The sequence below is a fragment of the Thermomyces dupontii genome, assembly GCF_041956625.1.
Source record: "Thermomyces dupontii strain NRRL 2155 unplaced genomic scaffold VTN31scaffold_2, whole genome shotgun sequence".
NCBI classification, from domain to species: domain Eukaryota; kingdom Fungi; phylum Ascomycota; class Eurotiomycetes; order Eurotiales; family Trichocomaceae; genus Thermomyces; species Thermomyces dupontii.
Genome location: NW_027192308.1, coordinates 1,614,128 through 1,634,782, shown reverse-complemented (window position 1 = coordinate 1,634,782; position 20,655 = coordinate 1,614,128). Strand labels below are relative to the sequence as shown.

At 52.0% G+C, this 20,655-nt stretch overlaps 6 protein-coding genes and 2 non-coding genes across 8 annotated transcripts; 5 read left to right on the top strand and 3 right to left on the bottom strand.

The window, feature by feature from the left end:
• The first annotated feature begins 64 nt into the window (after positions 1-64).
• VTN31DRAFT_t38 lies at positions 65-151 on the top strand. Its single transcript has one exon. It is a non-coding gene; the product is annotated as a tRNA-Asp (tRNA).
• Positions 152-837: 686 nt separating this feature from the next.
• VTN31DRAFT_2966 (uncharacterized protein) lies at positions 838-1,118 on the top strand (the record flags this gene model as incomplete). The annotated part of the gene is made up of 2 exons (XM_069403192.1): positions 838-1,044; positions 1,113-1,118. 2 exons carry the CDS (start codon positions 838-840, stop codon positions 1,116-1,118), a joined length of 213 nt encoding a protein of 70 aa, XP_069262399.1.
• Positions 1,119-2,662: 1,544 nt separating this feature from the next.
• On the bottom strand, positions 2,663-4,619 carry VTN31DRAFT_2965 (uncharacterized protein; the record flags this gene model as incomplete). The annotated part of the gene is made up of 2 exons (XM_069403191.1): positions 2,663-3,878; positions 3,937-4,619. The coding sequence occupies 2 exons, from the start codon at positions 4,617-4,619 to the stop codon at positions 2,663-2,665; spliced, it is 1,899 nt and encodes a 632-aa protein (XP_069262398.1).
• A 556-nt stretch (positions 4,620-5,175) lies between these two features.
• VTN31DRAFT_2964 (uncharacterized protein) lies at positions 5,176-6,254 on the bottom strand (the record flags this gene model as incomplete). The annotated part of the gene is made up of 3 exons (XM_069403190.1): positions 5,176-5,487; positions 5,638-5,973; positions 6,045-6,254. 3 exons carry the CDS (start codon positions 6,252-6,254, stop codon positions 5,176-5,178), a joined length of 858 nt encoding a protein of 285 aa, XP_069262397.1.
• Positions 6,255-8,512: 2,258 nt separating this feature from the next.
• VTN31DRAFT_2963 (uncharacterized protein) lies at positions 8,513-9,442 on the top strand (the record flags this gene model as incomplete). The annotated part of the gene is made up of 1 exon (XM_069403189.1): positions 8,513-9,442. The coding sequence occupies one exon, from the start codon at positions 8,513-8,515 to the stop codon at positions 9,440-9,442; it is 930 nt and encodes a 309-aa protein (XP_069262396.1).
• Positions 9,443-10,034: 592 nt separating this feature from the next.
• On the top strand, positions 10,035-12,242 carry VTN31DRAFT_2962 (uncharacterized protein; the record flags this gene model as incomplete). The annotated part of the gene is made up of 1 exon (XM_069403188.1): positions 10,035-12,242. One exon carries the CDS (start codon positions 10,035-10,037, stop codon positions 12,240-12,242), a length of 2,208 nt encoding a protein of 735 aa, XP_069262395.1.
• A 3,877-nt stretch (positions 12,243-16,119) lies between these two features.
• On the bottom strand, positions 16,120-16,710 carry VTN31DRAFT_2961 (uncharacterized protein; the record flags this gene model as incomplete). The annotated part of the gene is made up of 1 exon (XM_069403187.1): positions 16,120-16,710. The coding sequence occupies one exon, from the start codon at positions 16,708-16,710 to the stop codon at positions 16,120-16,122; it is 591 nt and encodes a 196-aa protein (XP_069262394.1).
• A 109-nt stretch (positions 16,711-16,819) lies between these two features.
• VTN31DRAFT_t39 lies at positions 16,820-16,906 on the top strand. The gene has a single exon. It is a non-coding gene; the product is annotated as a tRNA-Asp (tRNA).
• Positions 16,907-20,655: the final 3,749 nt, after the last annotated feature.

Here is a 20,655-nt window from a genome sequence, read left to right as displayed (position 1 = left end):
GTGATACTTTCGCATTCTGTCTTTCAGTCAAGTGTCGAAAGTGGGGAGACGGTAAACGTCCACGTCCGGAATGGTCTAACGGTTATGATTTCCGCTTGTCATCCGCAAGGATCAAGCGCGGGAGACCAGGGTTCGACTCCCTGTTCCGGAGATTTCTTTTTTTTCTCTTTTTCGATTTTTAAAATGTCCAGTGTTTCTGACCATTCGATTACTATGGAGTAGTACGGAGTACGCTTATGATCAAATCATGTTCCAAGTTGGCCTTCAAAAATTGACGAACTGAGAATTAAACTTGCCCGTGGTGGCTCTCGACTTCTTGTGTCAGGCGATGGATTCCGTGACCTTTGAAGAGGTCACAGAGTGCACACCCCCTCTGAAACGGTGAAAGAGTGCCATGATAGGTTAGCGCGGGGTCAGTGGATCATAATTATTGTACGACGAGCGAAGCGAGCGAGCAATACGTCGGCCACTTCCTGGCTGTGTGTTGAGTGTTCTGATTGGCTCGGGTTTCTCCTCCTGATTGGCTGTGTTTTTTCTTTCTGATTGGTTGAGTTTGTCCTCCGTATGCAATTCTACTCACTCTTCACATTCTGATTGGCTACAGTGAACATATGCGACCTTGGCAGAGTTTGCTCAGTGCTCAGTTCTCAACTTTTTCCCAGCGTAGCTCGTGTCCAGTTAACTAACTACGAGTAAACAAACATCTGGCCATTCGTCTTTCCTTTTCATGCTGGTGTTCTGCACGACTCTCGACCTGTACAGGTTCATTCACCAAAATTTCCAAGGACTGCTTCCGTTGCCGTCAGCTTCTGCCTCTCGATCAGTTCATTCCCCTTAATGGACAACCGGGAGTTGCTCTGCCGCCGCGTTCAATCCGTCCTTCCTCATGACATCCCGGCCTTCGATGACGCCCTCCGCATTTACTTTACGAAGGAGCGCGTTAGACAGCATACCGTAGATCGGCTAGGGGCCCTTGGACAACCTGTGCTGTCCATCTCGGCTGTGCTTGAGGGGAACGGGGCTGGTCAGGCCTCCGAAGATGAGGCGCGCAACCTACATGCTCACTTTTGCCTCTCAATTGGCTGCCAAGGCATGCTGACAGAAAATATCAGGGTTGAGAGCGCGGGTTGGTCGACGGAGCCAGCCTTTGGTCCCGGTTTTTCCCATCGAGACGGAAGTTTGTCAACAACTATGCTGAATGTTCTCAGTGCCAGTTCCCCGTCACGGTTGTATACGCGATCACGGTGCGCAAGTCACAGGGAATCACTGTGCCGAAGGCAGTTCTGAACATAACAGAGAGTTCTCGACCGGGCTACAGTACATCGCCATCTCCCGCGTGAAAACCCTTAATAATGGTATTCTGTTCGAAGAGCCGTTTGATTATGAGCAAGTGCCGAGCAGACACACACCCCCCATCGTTCAAATGCGTAACGAGGACTACGATCACCGCAGAGGGCAGCACATGGAGCAGCCGTTATGCGCATAATCCTCTGCTTTTCGATCTGTACGTACCTATTGCCTTCATGTACATACCTGCTCATTTCAGATACATAACTCCTTCCTGTACATAGTGCAATCTGTACATACAACGTTGTCTTTGACTTCTCGCTCCCGCCTTGCTCGCTACGCACGACATAAGCCAGTTCGGTCAAGCCAACTGGCTTGCGGCCGCTAGGTCGCTATTCTGGCTGCCACCGCAGCCGAGAGTTTGCGATTATGACGGCGCCTGCCCGTAATTTAGAATCTTCAGGGTGGAAATGTCGGGATTTTGGACAGACACCTCCGCTCAACGTGTCATGTCACCCAGACAAGGTTTACTTAGGTCTCAACAGGGTTCCTGGACAGCGACTGAACCCATTCCCAATAAAGATGACTTATTAGCCACAGGAGATATACAGATAGTTATTGCAGAAAACTTTGTAATCCGTACAGAAGGGTGCTTGGAGCTAGGACTTCGAGGGTAAGTCGGTAAGGCGAAATGAGCTGAGAATGAAATTCCTTCCACGAAAAGTGAAATCATTCAAGGAGTGCAGAAAATGAATGAGCGTCGAGTGACATGGGAAAGCAATTCTCAGATTTCAAAGCCACTGCGCTTATCACTGACATCCAGCCACGAACTCCCTTAATACGTCTATTGAGTATCAAACTGAAGTCAAGCAACGGTCACGATGATTCGATACGCCGAGCGAGCAGTGAAATCTGCAATCCCTGGGAGGTACGAGAACACACAAAGTTGACATTGGACATCCATAGTACTTGCAGGCAAGTCTCAATATTGTCGCCAGTAATCCCTCCAGAGTGCTCAAAAACATCACGGGAAAGCCTGCAATCCTCTGCTTCGACCTGTTCCAAGAGCACGCCACTTGTGTTGAGTTTCTGGCAGGTTATGGCGCATGCGGAAGTACCTGGGAGAATGGACAAAATCGTTGTAGTACTAACAAAGAGTAGGGAGAAAATTGAGTACGTGGGGCGCCCAATGTCCCAAATTCAATGAAAAATGATAGCGGAAACAGAATGGTACGGCCAGCGAATCGAATCGAAGATATCATTTCCTCCTCCATGTGGATTGACAAAGTATTCAAAAACGGCCATGCATCGGATAGGTAGAGGTTGAACGAGAGATGTCCACAAGTCAAATATCCATTACTATCCAGAAAGTAGATCAAATCAGGAAAGCAGCACTGAGCAGCGCACTGACGACGAGCAGAACCACGTCCGGCAGGATACTGGCCACGCCGTCCTCTTCGCTCTGCGCTTTGCCCTCCAGCAGCGTGGCTGGGGCATACTCACTCGGTTCCTGGCTGGCGATGGTGCCGTCCCAGCAGTACTCCTGGAAGCACCGCCTGCACGCGTCCGGGACTTGCGTACCGGTGCGCTCCCAAGAGCGGCTAAGCATCGCGCACGCGACGCAAGTCGGCCAGTTCGCATCGCGCGTGGCGTTACCCTGGGTCACGACGTTGTACCCGTTCTCGATGATTGCGTCGCGCTCGCTGATCTCGTAGTGCGGATCCCACGTCGACGCGTTCGAGAAGTACGTGTAAGGGTAGTTGGGGAGGTAGACGATGAGGGGCGTGACGGAGGATGTGTTGGTGCTGTCGCAGCCAAAGAACGTCGGGCGGGTGTTGAGGCCAAGGTTGACAAAGGTGTTTTGGTCGGGCACCGCGGGGAACGCCGTGCCGTTCGCAATGCCCGTCGAGTTGAGACTACGCTCGTAAGTGGCGACCATCGCGGTGCCGTTGGGCCAGCTGTATTCCGTGTCGGCGGACGAGTCGATGGCAAAGATCACATCTACGTGCCGCTCGGGCTGGATCAGCGGGTGCAGTGGGATGTTCTGCAGATCTTCGCCGCCATCCACCATGTTGAGTTCCCGGTGGTCGGTGAACACGCCTTTGGTGTTCTGCTTGTAGTTGTAGAAGGGATTGACGTATAAAGCAATGTCCAGCTCGCTGTCGCTGACATCTTCCAGGATTTCTTCAACCAATTTCTGGATAATGCCCGGCAGATCCAGCCGATCGCTCTGAAGAAGGAACTGGTTGAACAGACTCGACGACGTGCCCAGCACGTACGCTGCGTTGTCAAATCCGCGCACGCAGCGCTCGTCATCGGGGATCTCACCACCGTCAAATGGAGAGCCCAAAAATTCCAGCGGAGCGAACCCAAAGACCGTCGGATCCCACGAGCCAAACTCCCACGGGCTGAACTCAAACACAGTCGAGTTGCTTCCGACGATCAGCTCGCCGGGGTTTCGGCCGTCCGCAACCACCAGTGGCAGCGGCAGGTCAGCATCCTTGAATGAAGACGTCAATGCAATGGATGACCAGGTGTAGTCGGGACCACCATCGGTAGCATTGATGAACTGGTGGGCCAACGCACGCGCCCTGAGACTCGTCAGCTCGTGCTGTTGCGAAGCTTCTGGACACCAGCGAAGATGCCTACCAGATGTCCGTGATCGTAATATTGAATCCAGCCTCCTTTTTGGCCTTGACTTGATCGTAGATTGTCTTGTAATAACCCGCCGTATCCAAAATCCCCTCTTCCGGCCCCTCAAACAGAGTCCGGTCGAACCGCCATGGCTCACCCTCGCCACCATTTTGCAAGTCCTGAACGGTCGTGAAATTGTTGATGTAGATCGACGACAGCAACCAACTGCCTCCACTGAGACCCGCAATGTACGTCGCGGACTGCAGCAAGCCGCCCAGCTGGCCTGACGCGGTGCTGCCCTCGGTGCGACTGTCAAAGGCCTTGACGGCGCCCGCACCGTTCATCAGGGCACGATAGCCGCCTCCGGACGCAGCGATCGCAATGTTGGGGAGATCCGCGCCATCGTCGCGAGTCCGGACCTGGTCGATGTAGCTCACGGCATCATAGTCCGGGATTTGAACGCGGCCAAAGAAGTCCTTCATGGCCTCGGCGGTCTTTTCCTTGCGACGCGACAGCCATTGTGCCTCGTTCGGAGACAGTCTGGCCGCGCTGCGGATGGTCGGACGGTTGTCGGGACAGGGAACCTCTGCGGGAGCATATCCATCGGGGGCATTGGGGAGGGCGCGTGGCTGGTGATGGCCCAGACTGGTCGCAGCCACAACGCCGGCGCAGCCGAGGACAGCCAGGTCCAAGCGCATATCCAAAAATCTAGAAGAATAAGACGCTTAAGAACGAAAAAGTGTAAAAGAACGAATATACGGAGTAATCTCTTGTTGAAATCAAAAGAGGGAATGCAATAAATGAGCGACTATTAAAAAGAGACCCCAACTCCATTTACATTTCAAGCCGAAGGCTTACGTTGGCTTTTGAATGCTGACGCCTGAATGCAGCTCTTGGAGGCTTAACAAGAGTTTCTGACGATCTGTTGATCGCCGTGGCCGGGTGGACAAGCTGCCGTTCCAGGTTTAGTTTACAGCGTGGAAGCCGAGGAGCCATTCTTCAGCTCTTGGCGTTCAGTGAACTACGTAATTCGGGTCCGCCAGTCCCGAGCCTCGAGGGGCCTCGGAGTTTTTGGGATTTTTTTGGAATTGCCCAAGTCAAAAGCAACAATCATACGACTATGTCCATTCGTTCTGGATTATATACTGCATAACGCATCAATCGTCGCAAACACCGCAACGCCGCAGCCCAAGACGGTTAGACAAGTCATTCATTCCACGTAGGTACAAGACACTGAATCAAGTGCAACGCCGTTCACCACGCCGCATGGCCGCCATCAATGCGCAGATCGCTGCCCGTCATGAAGCTGCTCGCGTCACTGAGCAGGAAGATAGCTGCCCCCCGGTATTCCTCCGGCTTGGACAGTCGGCCGAGCATGTTCTGCTTGGGCCACTCCTCGCGGCGCTCGGGGAACTTGACGAATAGCTCCTCCACCATGGCAGTAACAATGTATCCGGGGGAGAGGGTGTTGACGCGGATACCGTACATCCCCCATTCGGCGGCCAGATTGCGGCCAAGCTGCACCACGGCGGCCTTGGAGGCGTTGTAGGCGGGGCAGATCAATCCCTGCAATGGAAGTCGTTAGCATCATGTTCCATTCTCTTCGTGCAGGTGGGGTAGGGAAGTCGCCCGGCATGACCACAACCACACCCGGGTGATTCGCTGTCAAAGGCAGAGCGACGTGCTGATCCGGGGTTGTTGTGAGTTCTGACGTACCTTATTGGCGATGGTACCGCTCATACTCGCGATCAGCACAATGCTGCCGCCGTTGCCGAAGCGAATCATCTGCTTCGCGACGGCCTGTGCCGTCATGAAAACGCCCGTGACATTGATGTCGAGCATGGTGTTGACGTCTTTGGCCGAGTACTCGAGCGCCGGCGTCTCCTGCTGCACGCCCGCGGCAGCCACGAGACCGTCCAGACGACCCTCAGCATTGGCGATCTCCTCAACCAGTTTGTGGAGGGCTTCTGTGTCTCGAACATCGATTCGACGGTACTCCAGCTTCGAGCCCAATTCAACAGCCTTTTCTTGGATACGCGCAAAGTCCGCCGACTAGTCCCAGGAAATGTAGTGTAAGCATCCGTCACATAGCGCGTAGATCCTGGAGACCTGATTGCCCTTACCGGCTCCGACAATCTATCCAGCGCGTAGACTTTGGCTCCCGCTTCGATGATCGCCTCTGCTTGTGTCAAGCCCAGGCCTCGCCCGCCGCCGGACACCACGACCACCTTGCCAGTGAGCGCAAACTCCGGGAGGCGGTTCTTGGTGCCCAAGTAGACAGCCTTCTTGTCGGCGGGGTCCGCAAGAGGCACAGAATGTGAATTCCCAGACATGATGGATGTTGATACTAGGATGTGTCGATGTCTAGAACTTGATACGCAGTTGCCTCGTCCTTTGAAGGGGAATGCACAAATCTACAATTGTTCGAGGCTGTCCGCAGTACAGTGGCGTGCCCTTGAGGAGAATGGAAGAAGTCGATGGCGGTGCATCCTACATGAGGTCGCTCAGGTATCTTATATACCTCCTCCTGGTCTTCAGTGGAACCCTGAATTTGGTCAGTCCCTCATCATCTCATGTGAGCCTGAAGAAAAAGAACCAAACGGAATCCAAGAAAGCTTGGCCCGGTCTGGACGACTGGTGATGGTTGGATCGTGCTAAGGTTAGTATGCCGGGGAGCCGGGAGTCCATTGGAGACTCGGGATGCATCACGACGACGGTCCACTGGCCACTCGTTGATACTCGTCCTTAGGATGCTTTTTTTTTTCCTTCAGGTGGTTATGCTATGCTATTGCGCAGCAGAATGCACAATGCTTGCATCATTCGCACGGATTCGACCATGTTACACGGCTTGTCGTCAATGCAACAAGAAACCAGGACAGAGTACTTGCACAACTGCGTTGCTCTGCAGTTCATTGCATTCCGTCCTTGTGCTCTTTTTCCGTCGGCTCGGGGTGTTGTGCTGGTTGCGTATCCCACTCGGGTTCCTCGATTAGGAAATCCGATCTCATTCCGCGCGCGAACAAAGCCAAGGGAAGGTATCGCGATAATCGAAATGTCAATGGTGAGCCTAGACCAAGACGTGACTGTGGGGAAGCGGGGTAGGCTCGATTAGGTTCTTGACAAGTCACGTGAAGGATCGATTTTGATCGGTATATACCTACGGTACGGAGTACTCCGTAACTTACACGGTGTGACCAAACACAGTATGGTTTGTCCTTATCAGTCAGAGACATGGACGTAGGATGTAGCGGCAGTGTTCAATTGATTTTGTTTCTCATCTTCCGGCAGAAACTACTGTACTCGCTGAGCTGCCTTCCCACAACTCGTTCGAGCGGGGAGTGAGCAGTACGAGTCCGTTGGACTCGGACTCGGACTCGGAGCCTTCCGTACTGTGGGACTGCAGGATTCTGTCGGAAAATCGGGAATCCTACCGAAGCTGGGCTTCTCAGGTTTTTCTCATCGCCTTCAAAGAAAAGGAATGGATTTCGTTAATTTTAAACCATCGGCCCTTGCACCGAGATGTACCTTCATCTCAAGTTACCTTTTACGATGGACGAGCAGCTCAGCTCCATACCACCCCACTGGATCTTGCTCATCCAGCCCAAAAACCAAGGTCCCAATCATACTACTGTATAGTACATACTGATGGCTTCCCAAATAAGCTCTGCTGTGCGTTCGTCTTGACTCTTCAGGAACTCAATCTCAAGTCAGTCGAATGGTAGCTTGGCAAGCCACAGCAGCAGCTCGACGGCCCAACCCTAATTTGACAGGGTTACCAGGATTCTGCAAGGTCATCAAACTCGGCCACATGCTTGCTGCTTTGTGGACATGCACGCTTTGAGCACACTCCAGGGACAAAAGACAGCAGCGAGGGACAATATACTGCTGAGCATGGTGTGCTAATATCAGTTCTTTCAAATTGCTTCGGACAGCGATCATGAATATTGACCTTGACCGGATTTTCCACAAGGTTCAGTTTGGACCTCAGAGTTTACGTACACAATCGCGAGCACTGATGTGATGTCAGCAGAGATCTGCAAGATTGCACCTGATCCATCATCCTAATGGAGTAATACTAATCACTCCTACGCTGATTTGTCGAGCGGAACAACTCCACAATCTCCTGGAGCTTTTGCTGCGGTGCTGCCAACCCACCATTGGCCATGCATGATGCACGACCTCTCTGCGAAGAAACAACTGTTGAGTGCTAAGCATTAGTATCCCTTCACACATGTTGTAGTGCCTTACACCCCGTATTTCACTCTCCTTGACATCATATGGCGGGCGGGTTCTGGCACCTCCAGTAAATCTGCATCACAAACTTTCAGATGCCTGGGCAGTGCGTCATCCGGAACTGTAGTACTCCCACTTGTCCACAGTAACCATCCCACCTGTCATACACTGGCTTCGAATCGCTCAGCATCATCACATCCATGTAGTACTTTTCGATTGCCACAACCCGAATTGGCACCCCCGTAAACGTCGGAGATCTGCTCCGACACGCAATGGAAAAGATCGAGGAACACATCGAGTGCGGTATCAGGAACTATCTGCCGCTGTCGACTTTCCTCTATAAGTTGCATCTGTCAAAATGAGCAAGCTTCTTGTCGTCCTCGGAGCCACCGGACAGCAAGGAGGCTCAGTCGCTAACTACGTGGCCACCGATCCCCTGCTGGTGAAAGAATTCAGAATCCGCGCCATCACGCGCGATCCTTCCAAGCCAGCTGCGCAGGCCCTAGCGAAAAAGGGCATGGAGGTCGACTGTGCTGATAGTGACAACATCGAGTCTCTTCAGCATGCTTTCCGGGGCGCGCATACAGTCTTTGGAGCCACATTCACCACTTACGATGATCAAGTGAAGGAGCGTGAGATTCGCCAAGGCAAGGCCATTGCTGATGCTGCCGTGCGGTCCGACGTGCAGCATCTCATTTTTAGTACCCTCCCACATGCCGGGAAGAACTCGAATGGGACGCACGCTGTCGACCATTTCGACTCCAAAGCCGAGGTGGAAAGTTACATCCGTAACCTCCCTATTCGTTCTTCCTTTTTCGCACCGGGCGGCTTCATGCAGAACTTTCATAATGTCCTGGCCCCTAAGCCCGCTGGTGACGGAACCTACGCTATCAACAACATCATGGCTCCCCAAACCCGGCTCCCGTTGATTGACATCGCCGAAGATACGGGCAAGTTCGTCGGAGCTATCCTTGCCGATCCAGAGAGTTTCGAAGGAAAAGTCCTCTGCTCAGCTACCAGTTTGTACTCGATGGAGGAGGTTGCTTGGGTCATGAGCCATGTCACCGGAAGGACAGTGACGTACAAGCAGATTCCAACGGAGATATTCCGAGGCTTTCTCCCGCCGACAGCAGCAGACCATATAATGCACATGTTTCTGTACTTCCAGGACGTCGGATACTATGGCCCGCAGACGGAAGAATTCGTTTCATGGGCGGCAAAAAAGGCACGAGGGAAATTGACGACACTGGAGGAGTTTCTCATCAAGTGTCCACTGAAATTGCAGTAGACGGTATTGCATTGTCATCATGTCAAAGGTTTTGTCTTCTTTTGTGTGAAGATAGTAATTGTGTCAGCCACACGCCGTGTAGACAATTCTGGTAAAAAGCCCATTGTCACGGGTCTTTGATCATCTTTGTTCTTGAAAGAGTCTTCAGAGCAGATTCGATATGCTATCCTATGCTTCAAATGGCCCATATATCTTCATGATTCATAAAGCAAATCATTGCTCGACTCAAATCCGTACTGCTCCAGCTTCTCCCATCCAAATCAACAACCCTTGACTGTGCAAACATGGAACGAAGTTTTTCAGCAAAGACATCCAGCGAAATCGACTTGAACAGAAAACGTGAATTTGATGTGAATCTCATCCAGAAAGGGCAAACTGTGATCACAGCTTTCCTGATTCATCCTCTCTGCAACATTCACAGAGGAACTGAAGGTATAAATCATCTTCTCCTTTTCTCTCCTTCTTTCCTTCTTTCCTCTCCGTCATCACCAGCATCACCGTTGTCAAAGCACCTTTAGCCTTGACAAGTATAACCTTTGCTGCCATACGTTCTTCACGACCAATATCCATCCAGTTGATACCTTCTTTGAAGATGTATTCGCTGTTTGAGTTTTTCTCTCTTCTCTGGTCCCTCGTCGGTGTCTTGCCGTTCGGGGGTTGCGAGCTGCAGATGATCGCTCTCTTTGGAGCGGTCATCGACGCCTGCAATGAGGACGGTGAGCATAGCCGGCTCTTTGAGTTCTGTGCCATGCTCCTCCAGCTCACCGCCGCAATTGCCGTGGATGCCTTCGTCATTGCTTGTCCCGCAAGCATGGCGATTGTATACGGCCCTGCCGTAGTCGCGGCGTTGCGGCGGAAGCTGCGTTCTCTCGCCGGCGGCAGCCTGCGCGGTCAGGTTGGACTTGGCCTGACCAAACTCCTCGCCACCCTCCGGAAGGTGGGCGTCGCCATCTATCGATGGTTTGACGTCCCCTTCGACCCCGGGCTCTCGGTGGTCCACTGGGTTATCACCGCGATTGCAGGTCTCTTCATTCGGCGGAAGGCCTGGCCTCGTGCGGTTGCCATGTCGGACGGATTTTCCACCGCATGGCACGACGAGCACCGGGTTCTGACCCCCGAGTGTTGGGACCTGAGTCGCGGCCAGTGGGCCACCGCCCCGGGGTTCCATTGGGAGGAGTGGAGCTGTGTTGGCGAGCACGCTGCTCTGGGACTGCGTACCCTCGGGTGGGTAGTCCTGGACAGCCTCGACAACATCGAGGAGGACAATGTGCGACACTTCCCTGTGGTCGTGTTCTCCGCCATTGTAACTGGCGTCATGTTATCCTGGAGTTGGTTCCTGTGCCACTCCGACGCCAGTGAACAGCTGCACGACAAAGACGAGTTGGTCGAGGAAATCTGGGTTCTCCGAACTCAGATCCGAGACCTTCTCAAGGTCTTTGGCAGCTGGCAATCGGCGATGACCGACCTCAGGGAAGTCCAAGTCGCCGCACAAGGGTCATTTGCCCGTGCTCTGACCCTAATTGGGCGGCTCTTGAACAGGGTGACCGAGCTCACGGGACAACTGGAAGAGCGTGAGTCGGAGCGCGCCCAGCTGCACCGTCAGGTGTCTCAGCTGGGAGAGACCAACCGTGGGCTCCTGTTCAAGGTGCAGGACCTCGAGGACGAACGGCGGAACCTGCCGTGCCAGCCGAGTGATGTCCGATCACTCCAGGAGCAACTCGACGCTTCCCGCAAGGAAGCTGCCGAGGCTGCCTCTTGGAGTGCGTCACTCCGGACCGAGGTCGATGCGTTGCAGCGGGAACTTCTCGCTGCGCGCAAAGACCAGCGTACCTCGGAGCGGGCTGCACTCGCCGTCCAGAATGATCTGACCGCCGCCCAGGTTGACCGCGACAACAGCCTCCGGGAGGCCCTGCTGCTGCTGCACCGGGCTTCGGTACTCGAGGCCGAAAACTCGGCGCTGCAGCTCGAGCAGCAGGAGACCGCCGTCGCCGTCCAGCAGAGCCTCGTCGCACAGGATCGAGATGCCGCTCTCTCTCGTCTCAACCAGTTCTTGGAAGAGCGAGAGGAGATGCTTGGATACGGCCGACACCTCGAGGCTGAGCTGGCCGAAGTGAAGGACCAGCTCGCGGATCAGCAGCTCCGGGCCGAGCAGGCGCGCTCCCAGTCAGGTGTCCTGCGCCAAGCGCAGGACCGCCTGGTCGAGCGAGTCGACGCGCTGAAGCAAGTCCTGAGGAACTCGCACCGACGTTTCGGGGAGTTCCTCAGTCAGCGCGCCGAGCTCCAAGACCAGTGCGACCGCTTGCGGTCTGACTTGCTCGGGAGCCAACTCGCGGCTCACGAGTACAAGGGGAGCAACCGCGCCCTGGAGCAGCGGCTGGCGGAGCTGGACCAATGGTCCAGCACTCAGATCATTCCCCGCCGCAACTGGGATGAGCTGAATCATCTCAAAGCGGATCTGCAGCGGATGGCGACTGAGAACGTCCTGAAAACGGACGAGCTCAGCCGCCTGAAGCAACAACTGGCAGATCTGCAGGCATCTGGGTCTGCGATGCATCTCGATGATGCATCGCAGCAGGGAGAGGTGGACCGACTGCGAACTGAGTTGGCAGCGGCCAAACAGGCGCGCTCCGACAATGAGGAGAATTCGCAACGCCGGATCACCGAACTGGAGCAGGAGGTTCGCCGACTGCGAGAATCCCTGTCCAATGCCTCGAGAGGTTCAGGCCGAGGACGCGGATCCCCTCTGCGTGGCTCTGCGAACCCACTCCGTGGGCCCTCGCGGGGCCGTGGTGGCGGATAGGCGCGGTTCTGCCACCATAGCACGCACGGGAGAGGGGGAGAGATGGTTCTGTTTCAACGACAAGAGCACTGGTGGACGGCTTGGTCGTTCGTTCTGGCGACGGGTGCTTTTGCGTCCGGTCCAGATGTTCGAGCCAAGCCGAAAGCCTTTGCTCTTCGTGTTGATGCAGAACGGCCTCTTCATTCGCGAATGACTCTGAACTCATCCTGGGGCGGCGGGAAAACGGTCGTGAAGTGGGTTAGGGTAAAGGGAGGGCAACGTGTGGCTATGATTGCGTTTGGCGGCACCTCCGGGAAGCACCTATTGTCTCCGGGTGACTTTCTGTGAGTGAGATTGTGCTGACGTCCCATGGTGATTGAGTTGTAGTCGCGTTAGACTCCTCTCCCAGGTCCCGCCAATCTACCCGCCTGTTAAATGGTCGAAGTTCAGTTGAAACTGCTCTCAGCTCCTGCTTCGTTCATCTTACTCAAGCTCACAAGGGACGACGATGACCCAGCAATGGTTAGTTGTCCATGTTCGAGTTACCGCAATCATAGTCTTTCCAGACAGCGAAGCTTGGTGATGATTTCCTCTGCAGCTTCAAGTCAATCGGCTTTGGATGACTGATCCCGGTTTCAAGCCTGTCAATTGCCTTGAAGTCTGTCCGAGATTGAAGTTCTCGGAGATTCTCTGCCGGTTGCTGCTTCGACGACGGTGATCGAGTTCTTTTCATTCCCTGCCGCTGCGAGCTTTTTCCCATCGGTTGTTTTTCATGTCAGCCTGTTCAAATTCACGCAGCACGAAAGACTCGATCACGACTCCATGCACCTGCTTGTCTTCCTCAGTTCTTCTGGCAGCCCATGTCCCCTAGAAGACGCAGGACTCGAGTCAGTGATCTGATACATCTTGCGGTCCAACAATTGAGATCGCTCGAGTATGCTTTTCATGGAGACGTCGACAGGACTCTTGTCCTTTGCTGCAGAGCTTGAGTGATCGACCATTTATCCATCACTGCGATCGAGTAGGACATGCGAAGGCCACACTTCTTTCAGCATGGGCAGAAACAGCAACAGCACGACATTCCCTTGGCTTTCACTGGCGCCACCAAGGGGACAACCATTACTATTGGGAACAATGTCAATTTCACCTTGTCTTGTTGCTCACCTGACGTCTTTGCTGAAGCAGTGTCATTTGTTTCTGCTTAATACCCTCATTTTCATGACTCTTGCAGACACTGCAACTCGATCGCAGCTTGACTATTTTCTTGTTCTCTCGGTCTTCTGTCCACAGAACAGTTTTTCCACTTGTTTTCGCATTGATTTTGAGAAGATAGTCGATGATCACATGATGGAGAAGCCTCCCGGAAAGTTCACAAAGGTATGGACGTTTCTCGCCTGAACTGAGACAGGGCTAATCGCTTGTGAGGCTTTATATGATGATTATTTGAGATACTCGGGCCCATAAGGAGAAGAGGGGATGAGCCGCGACGCTGGCGTCTGCAGACCGCTATACACGACATTTTACAGCGCTGGAGACCTGTATAGCGGTGATCTGACTCGTTCAAATCTTTGATCTCCTGCTCCCGCCCTTCTCCAAAGTCATTCTTCCAAGGATTCCCTGAACTGCCTGAATCCACGACAACTGGCCTTTGACTTTGCGGACGATAAGAATCGAATGGAAAATTGAAGTTCGACTGCACGGTCGGTCTGTTCCCGAGCCCATCAACGCCTGTTACTTACTAACAACTTTGTTCCTAGATTGGTTGCCGCCTCAGTGGCAGAGTGGAGCTGCTCCTGCCCTGGCTACTTCCCGACATGCTCCGAAAAAAGTTCGACGTGCAGGATAGGACTTCGTACGCACAACTTCTCGAGGCCGTTTTGCTATGAAGAAGGCGTTGCTTGCTGAAAGTTGGAAGGTTTGGAGTTTGGACCAATTCGGGATCGACGGAGGGCCAACGCTCTGGATTGGATGGATTCGAGGAGCGCTGGGAAATGAAAAGGAGGAGATGGATTTTGGTGATGGAGTAGGGTAATGGATTCGATGTCTTTGTACGAGCAAACGCGTGTTTGTGGGCAAGTTGGTTTTTCTTGAGGAATTGCATTGGGCACTGTCGCAACTCGCGAAGGAGAAAAGTTGGGGCCTTGGAGCGTCTTGACCTAGATATTTGCAGATCTATCTTTTCGAATGTTTCTGGCTTTGCAAACAAATAACTAATGGGTACATGTACAAACTTTGTCATAATTGATTGGCTCTTTGCGAACTCTCGAGGCATGAATAGGCCTGAAAACCAGGGAAATTCGTCCAAACCCTAACCCTAGTAGCGAAAGGTGGGCCTGATGACAACCAAAAGTGAGCACAAACGGGACGTACATCATCGAGGGAGACTTTACTATTCTGGACCATGGAGTATGAGTACTGACTTCCCTATCCCTGTTTGCAGTCCCTATGATCCCTCATATAAAATATTGGACGTTCTTGTCTACTACCGAGGAAGAAGGGAACTCAGTTTGCGGTGGATACAAACTGAGGGACGCATGAAATGGCAAGTATGAGTTTTGTTATTTTCTTTCATTGGAAAGTTAGAGATTCTATGGGTGTATTCGGCCTCCTTGTCGAGAATCCTACTCTTGTTCTTCATCAATGCTCTTTAACAATTTGGCCTATTATCTTTCCTAGGGCTTAATCTAGGTTCTTTGTGGACAGCAATGAGAGGATGCAAGCGGTATTATTACTTTGAACGGCCGAGCAATCTTTCTAGCGAACTGATTGAGCTATCCTCATCAGTCTCTTTTCTCATTATCGTTAGACCGTTAGACTGAGGATGTCAAGATGGCGATGATGTTCGTTGGAGTGACCTTAGCGCGACTTACACTTTTGTTCAGCATTGTTGCATTGGTTTCCTGAAAATGATCTCGAACTGCGTTCTGAGACAAACGAGCATACAATCAAAGGAAACTCGAACACAGGGAAAACTCATAATGCTCGAGAAGAAGTTGTTGGACTCGACGATAGTCCGTCACTTCGACGCCGGTCTTTATTTCAGGTCTGACCGTAAGGTATATATAAGGTAGGTAGGTATAAGACTGCTCTCACCTGCCTCGACACCCATAGCGACACGCAACAGCATCAATGGTCAGGTTCAATGATACTGAAGTGAGAAACACAGACATCAGACAGCTTACAATAAACGAGACAGCAAGCCCGTATTCAAAAATGAAGCTCACGGTTCGAGGGAATAATGCCACATTCCTGCTCCATGAACTCCTGAGACACTGCATGTAGGCATCTACGGCTTCATCTCATGCTTGACACCATCTGACCACATACCCTAGTGAATAAGGCAGGCCGTCGAACATGGAGTCCCTTCCCCTGCCCTTCCTTCAAGGTACTAATCCGAGGCAATGGAAAAATCCCAGACAGAAGCAGGAGGGAAGTTCATACTAACGTTCTCCTTCAGATTGTTCTAGTACCTGTCTCTCGAAGAAGCTAAAATGACGCTGACACGAGCCCAAGAGAAGAGGCAATAAGGTCATTATGCCATCCTAGATTCAAGGATTTTGCCAAGGCAAAACTTCAAGAACTCGGTGACAAGCCTTTCATCACCGTCCATGACTCGAAGCTGTCGTTCATCCATCAGACAGCGATTGAGTTCTTGATTAGTTTAAAAGAAAAGGGCAAGCCGCAAGGCCGGTCGGGAATATTGAAATCAAACGGGGAAGATGGAATGGGTCTGTCTAGGTATGTACATAGACAACTTATCCCTCCTAAATAATGAGCAAAAGCTAATCCGCAGATCCGGACAGAATTCTCGCCAGCACAATACACTCTGCAGAGGACTGGTTCTAGGTGAGATCATTATTTGGCCCTGAAGCTGCATTCTGTTTCACTCCCAAGCTTTTTAGTAGCCGGTCGATGTAAGTTCTGAGTCCAAGTATGAAAAAGAGTCCAGGGATTGCGAAATTTGCATCCATGTGCTCCGCACAGTCAGTACTAGTAGTTGTTCCAATGAAAACTTCCAGACGTAAAGTTCAGAAGATATTTCAACCCTCTTGGAGAAATTTGTGGCCCAGGTTTGACCTCGCGATGAGTGGCACCTCGCGGATGCAGACGAGTCACCCTTCATGAGATGAACCCAGTACTCCGTACCTGTTCGTATGATCAGGGCTTTCGTCGACAGCTCATGCCTCATGATAGCTTGTGAGTAGTTGTAAGTCCTTGAGTCGAGAAAAGTCTTTCGAGGATGGTTGGGACAGAGCGAACAAAAAATTTGTGAGGGAGAAAAAGAAATCCTCCGGAACAGGGAGTCGAACCCTGGTCTCCCGCGCTTGATCCTTTCGGATGACAAGCGGAAATCATAACCGTTAGACCATTCCGGATGCTTGTTATCTGGGTCTGAAATTTTTGTTCCAGAAGCCTGAAGAATTTCAAATTGCGAGGCTACAAGTTCAACCGACCACAGATATCGTTTCCTTACGTCGTGATTTGGCATTCTTCTCCGAGTTTCGGGGGTTTCGAGGGGGCCATTATCGGAACAATGAAAAGTCTTTTTTCTTCTTTTTTGTCATTAGTCACTTAGAGGGCAACCTTACTGTATCAAATCCGGAATGGTCTAACGGTTATGATTTCCGCTTGTCATCCGAAAGGATCAAGCGCGGGAGACCAGGGTTCGACTCCCTGTTCCGGAGGATCAATTTTTTTTCTTCTGTATATATATAAGTTTATTTTTTGTCCTGAACGGAGTATACACACCGCGTGTACTCCGTAATTAGTGAAGCAATAGTTGACCCGTATTGATTGTTAGGTTGATTTCCCTTTTTCTCACCTAGTTTTTTTTTTTTTTTTTTTTTTTTTTTTTTTTTTTGAGATATTAATGGTAGAAGCCATGCCCTCCTTTAGGGACACAAAACATGGCGCACGATGGGTAAAGAGGATGCTTCATGATGGAGACGCAGGTGCCTTATCGATCACCGGCACCCCATTTACCTGTCGTTGCGCTATGCTGTTCCTCTTCTCGAGGAAAGGCCAACCGTTATATCCGTTGTCCGCACACAGCGCGTGGTAAAGCAGTATGCTGTAAGTGTAAGTGGCAGGTGCTGCAGCATGAATTCCGCGCGTCGATTGCCATCAACAACCACATTTCGTATCCAGGTGCTTCCATTGACAGCACTAAGGCATGGTCCGAAACCAGTATCCTGCGAGCAGGTTTCGTGCAGGGTTCTTCAACCACCTATATTTGGGACATGGAGGAGAGATGAGTTTCGATCATTCGTTGGGCCTTGATGATTGTCCGGATAACAATTTCATGATGGCGAAGACGAGTTGGACTTTTGCAACCGTTATTTGAGACGACAACGAAAAGGAGACGTGATGTTCGTCATTCGCGGTAAGCTGTGAGCGACAAAAAGTCGAAAGACGTTTTCTTTTGACAGCCAATATCACCTCGCCAGATTGCCTCAGCTCCCATGGACTGAAAATCGAAAGACTCTCAGCATGAAATTGACAGTCATCGTTATCAAGTCACATTAGTCCAATCATGCCACAGGACCTCATTCCATTCAACATTGTCTGCCTGCGGCCAGGATGCTGTTGGTGTATCCGAACCTAGAAACTTCGAAGCATATCCATTGAACAAGATGCTTGAATCGTACCACTTGCCATCCCTTCAACTCGATAATCATTCGCGGTATCGCGTTTCCAAGGAAAGTCATCGACCATCGTTGAGAACAAAGTATCACGACGGAAATTCGAGGACAAGGCAGACTGGCAAAGTTTCATGATCGCTTTTAACCTCTCTTGAACCGGTCGACTCTCCATTCAACGCGGTCCCAGTTCATCATGATATTCACTCAGGATTTTGTATGCTGGCTGTAGATTTCTCATTCTTCAAGCCACGTCTGATTGTATTGATACCCTTTCTGATTGGCAACTTGCGTTCGTGCCGTTGGGTGCCAGCGTTTCAAGGGACGCATCAAGCAACCATGGTGGCTAGGTCAAAACACGATCAGTTACTTATATAATCAAGCATTTCCAGAATCCTCGGGGATGCGGATGAGATGTACGGGTACGGATACTCGTAATCTCATGATCGAGGCTTTGAATATTTGACAGAGGTTCCAGAGCCCTCCAATTCCGAACTTTGCCGATCGCGGGTTGAGTCGGAAAATTGGTACATAACGGCATTCGGGACCCTTGAGAGACACCACCCAGCAGCGAAGTTAATCGAGTAGGTACTCCGTAGTCCGTACAGAGAACCTGAACCCGAATGTGACCTCATCTCCAAAGACAAATATCCAGCCTCTTCATACTCAGGAGAACCACCTCCAAACTCTACGGAGTACCCCATGGATACATACGTGTTACATACCTACTAGGTAATACCTACGGGACAGACCGACAGACTTCCTTCCCATGGACGACTCAGGCTAAGCCCTCGTTGGTTTAGCGTGCACGTAATGTAGGGCTAGCCGATCGGAGCCAAGCTTGGCTATAGGGGCCGCTTCATGTCGTTGGGATGGTGACGCGCGGCTGTAGCGCGCATGCCCTGAAACGAACCGAGCCTTGTCGTATAGGTAGTCAGCGCGGTCTCTATAAAGGGAGAGCAGAGGAATAGCTGAGCAGCAGCTCCCTACAGACAAATGAAGCAGGTCTTGATTCGATGAAGTGCACATGAAACTCAAACTGTAAAGGAGCAGAACATCACCTCTGGGATGACAAAGATCCCTGGGAAAGCCATGGTTTTTACTCAGTACTATGCTACTGTACTTACTGAAACACCGTTTGCGGAGGAACTCTTTTGTTTTTCTGAATCGGAGCTGGCGCTCCAGTCATGTGGAAGAGGGCATAGTAGAAAGGGCTTGCAGGAATGAAAAAGAAATGGACGAGTAACTAATGTACTGCTTAGAACCATTTCAGATGGATGACTTCTCACACTCCTATTAGATGTTTGGTTGAGGCAGTCTTCCTCTCATCTGACCTCGGCTGCACAGGGGCAGCGTCGGACCGATCTGCATCAGTCGCATGTGGGAGCACCGGACTGGCACTAGCGTTCGCAACATTCGAGCTGGGAGAAGAGTGGGACGATGGGCGTTGGGCAGCATACGAGAACTGCTCATCCAAAGGTTGCAGCCGAGGGTTCACCGGTCCTGGTCGATAGCCGCTGTAGTTGATCGAAGAAGGATACGGAACCGCCCAAGGGTCGAATGTCGCGGGAAATTCCGGATATCCGTAATTGTGATGGTTGGCCGGCTTAGCCATGGCCTTATCGGAAGGGCTGGGCACTCGGAAAGTGAAATCCGGCCATGGAGGTTGATGAACATGCATCCACTTCATGGTGCTTGCCTGGGTCATGTCTGCCGGATACATGCTGTCGCTTGGCGGCTGAGATGACTGTACAGTATCCCTCGGATCAGGCTGTGATGTGTAAGAGGGCCTGGTGTTTCCACCGAGCGGTTTCGACCCTGCTGCTGTCGCAGCCGGGGCCGACGACCAGGGTGACGCAGGAGGCTGCGAGTTGAACTCCGACAGACTCATGGGACGATCATTGTAATCCAGTGCCTGATGGTCGTCTTCGCTCTCCGACTCACTCGTAGCTTCACTATCATTAGAGACTTCGAATTCGGAACCATTATCCGAACCCTCGTTCACTTTGCTTTCCACGCCTTCAGAGGCATCGCGATATTCCGGGAATGCCCCCGGCGGCGAAGATTCAGCCGGCAACCGAGGACTCTCCGTGGAGACTGGAGCCACAGTCGTATCTGTGTCGCTGTTCGCTGGGCGAGAGTTTCCAGGTTTCTGCTTTGCTTCGGCCTCGGGAGAGGTAGCAGGAGACGCCGAATCCAGTGCTTGGTTACTATCTTCGGAAACGGACTCGGAGTCGGAGTCTCTCGTCGGGTCAACCTTGTGGACGGATCTGGAGCCGGTAACAACCACACCGTCATCGCTATTTTCGTCATCATCATCAGGAACCGAAAAGGTATTTATGCCAGAATAGACTGGACCGGCCCTTGTCGACCGATGCTCTGTTGTCACGCTGGTAGGTTTAGTGCCCGGTCGTCCTCCAGTTTGGGGGAAGCATGGAACATACCCGTGCCATCTGCAGTCAAAACGGACATCAACCGGGAAGAAACTTTCTTCAAGAGAGTCAGCACCGGGCCAGCAATGACGGCTGTCATACCTACCATCACCCCGCGAGACTTTATTCCCAAACGATAAGATGTCCCCCGGACTCAGAGGGATGTCCTGTCGGGCCACGATCCGACGCCCGTTGAGTTGGGTCCCGTGCATGGAGTTCTCGTCTCGAATGTAGACAACCTACCACGACGGTCAGCCATCCGACCGGCAAAGCGTCCAAGAAGCACGAACCTTGTCGTCGAACGACACGGTCAGCACGCCGTGGTCTCATGGCAATGCCTGGGTTGATTTCCGCGTCATGTCT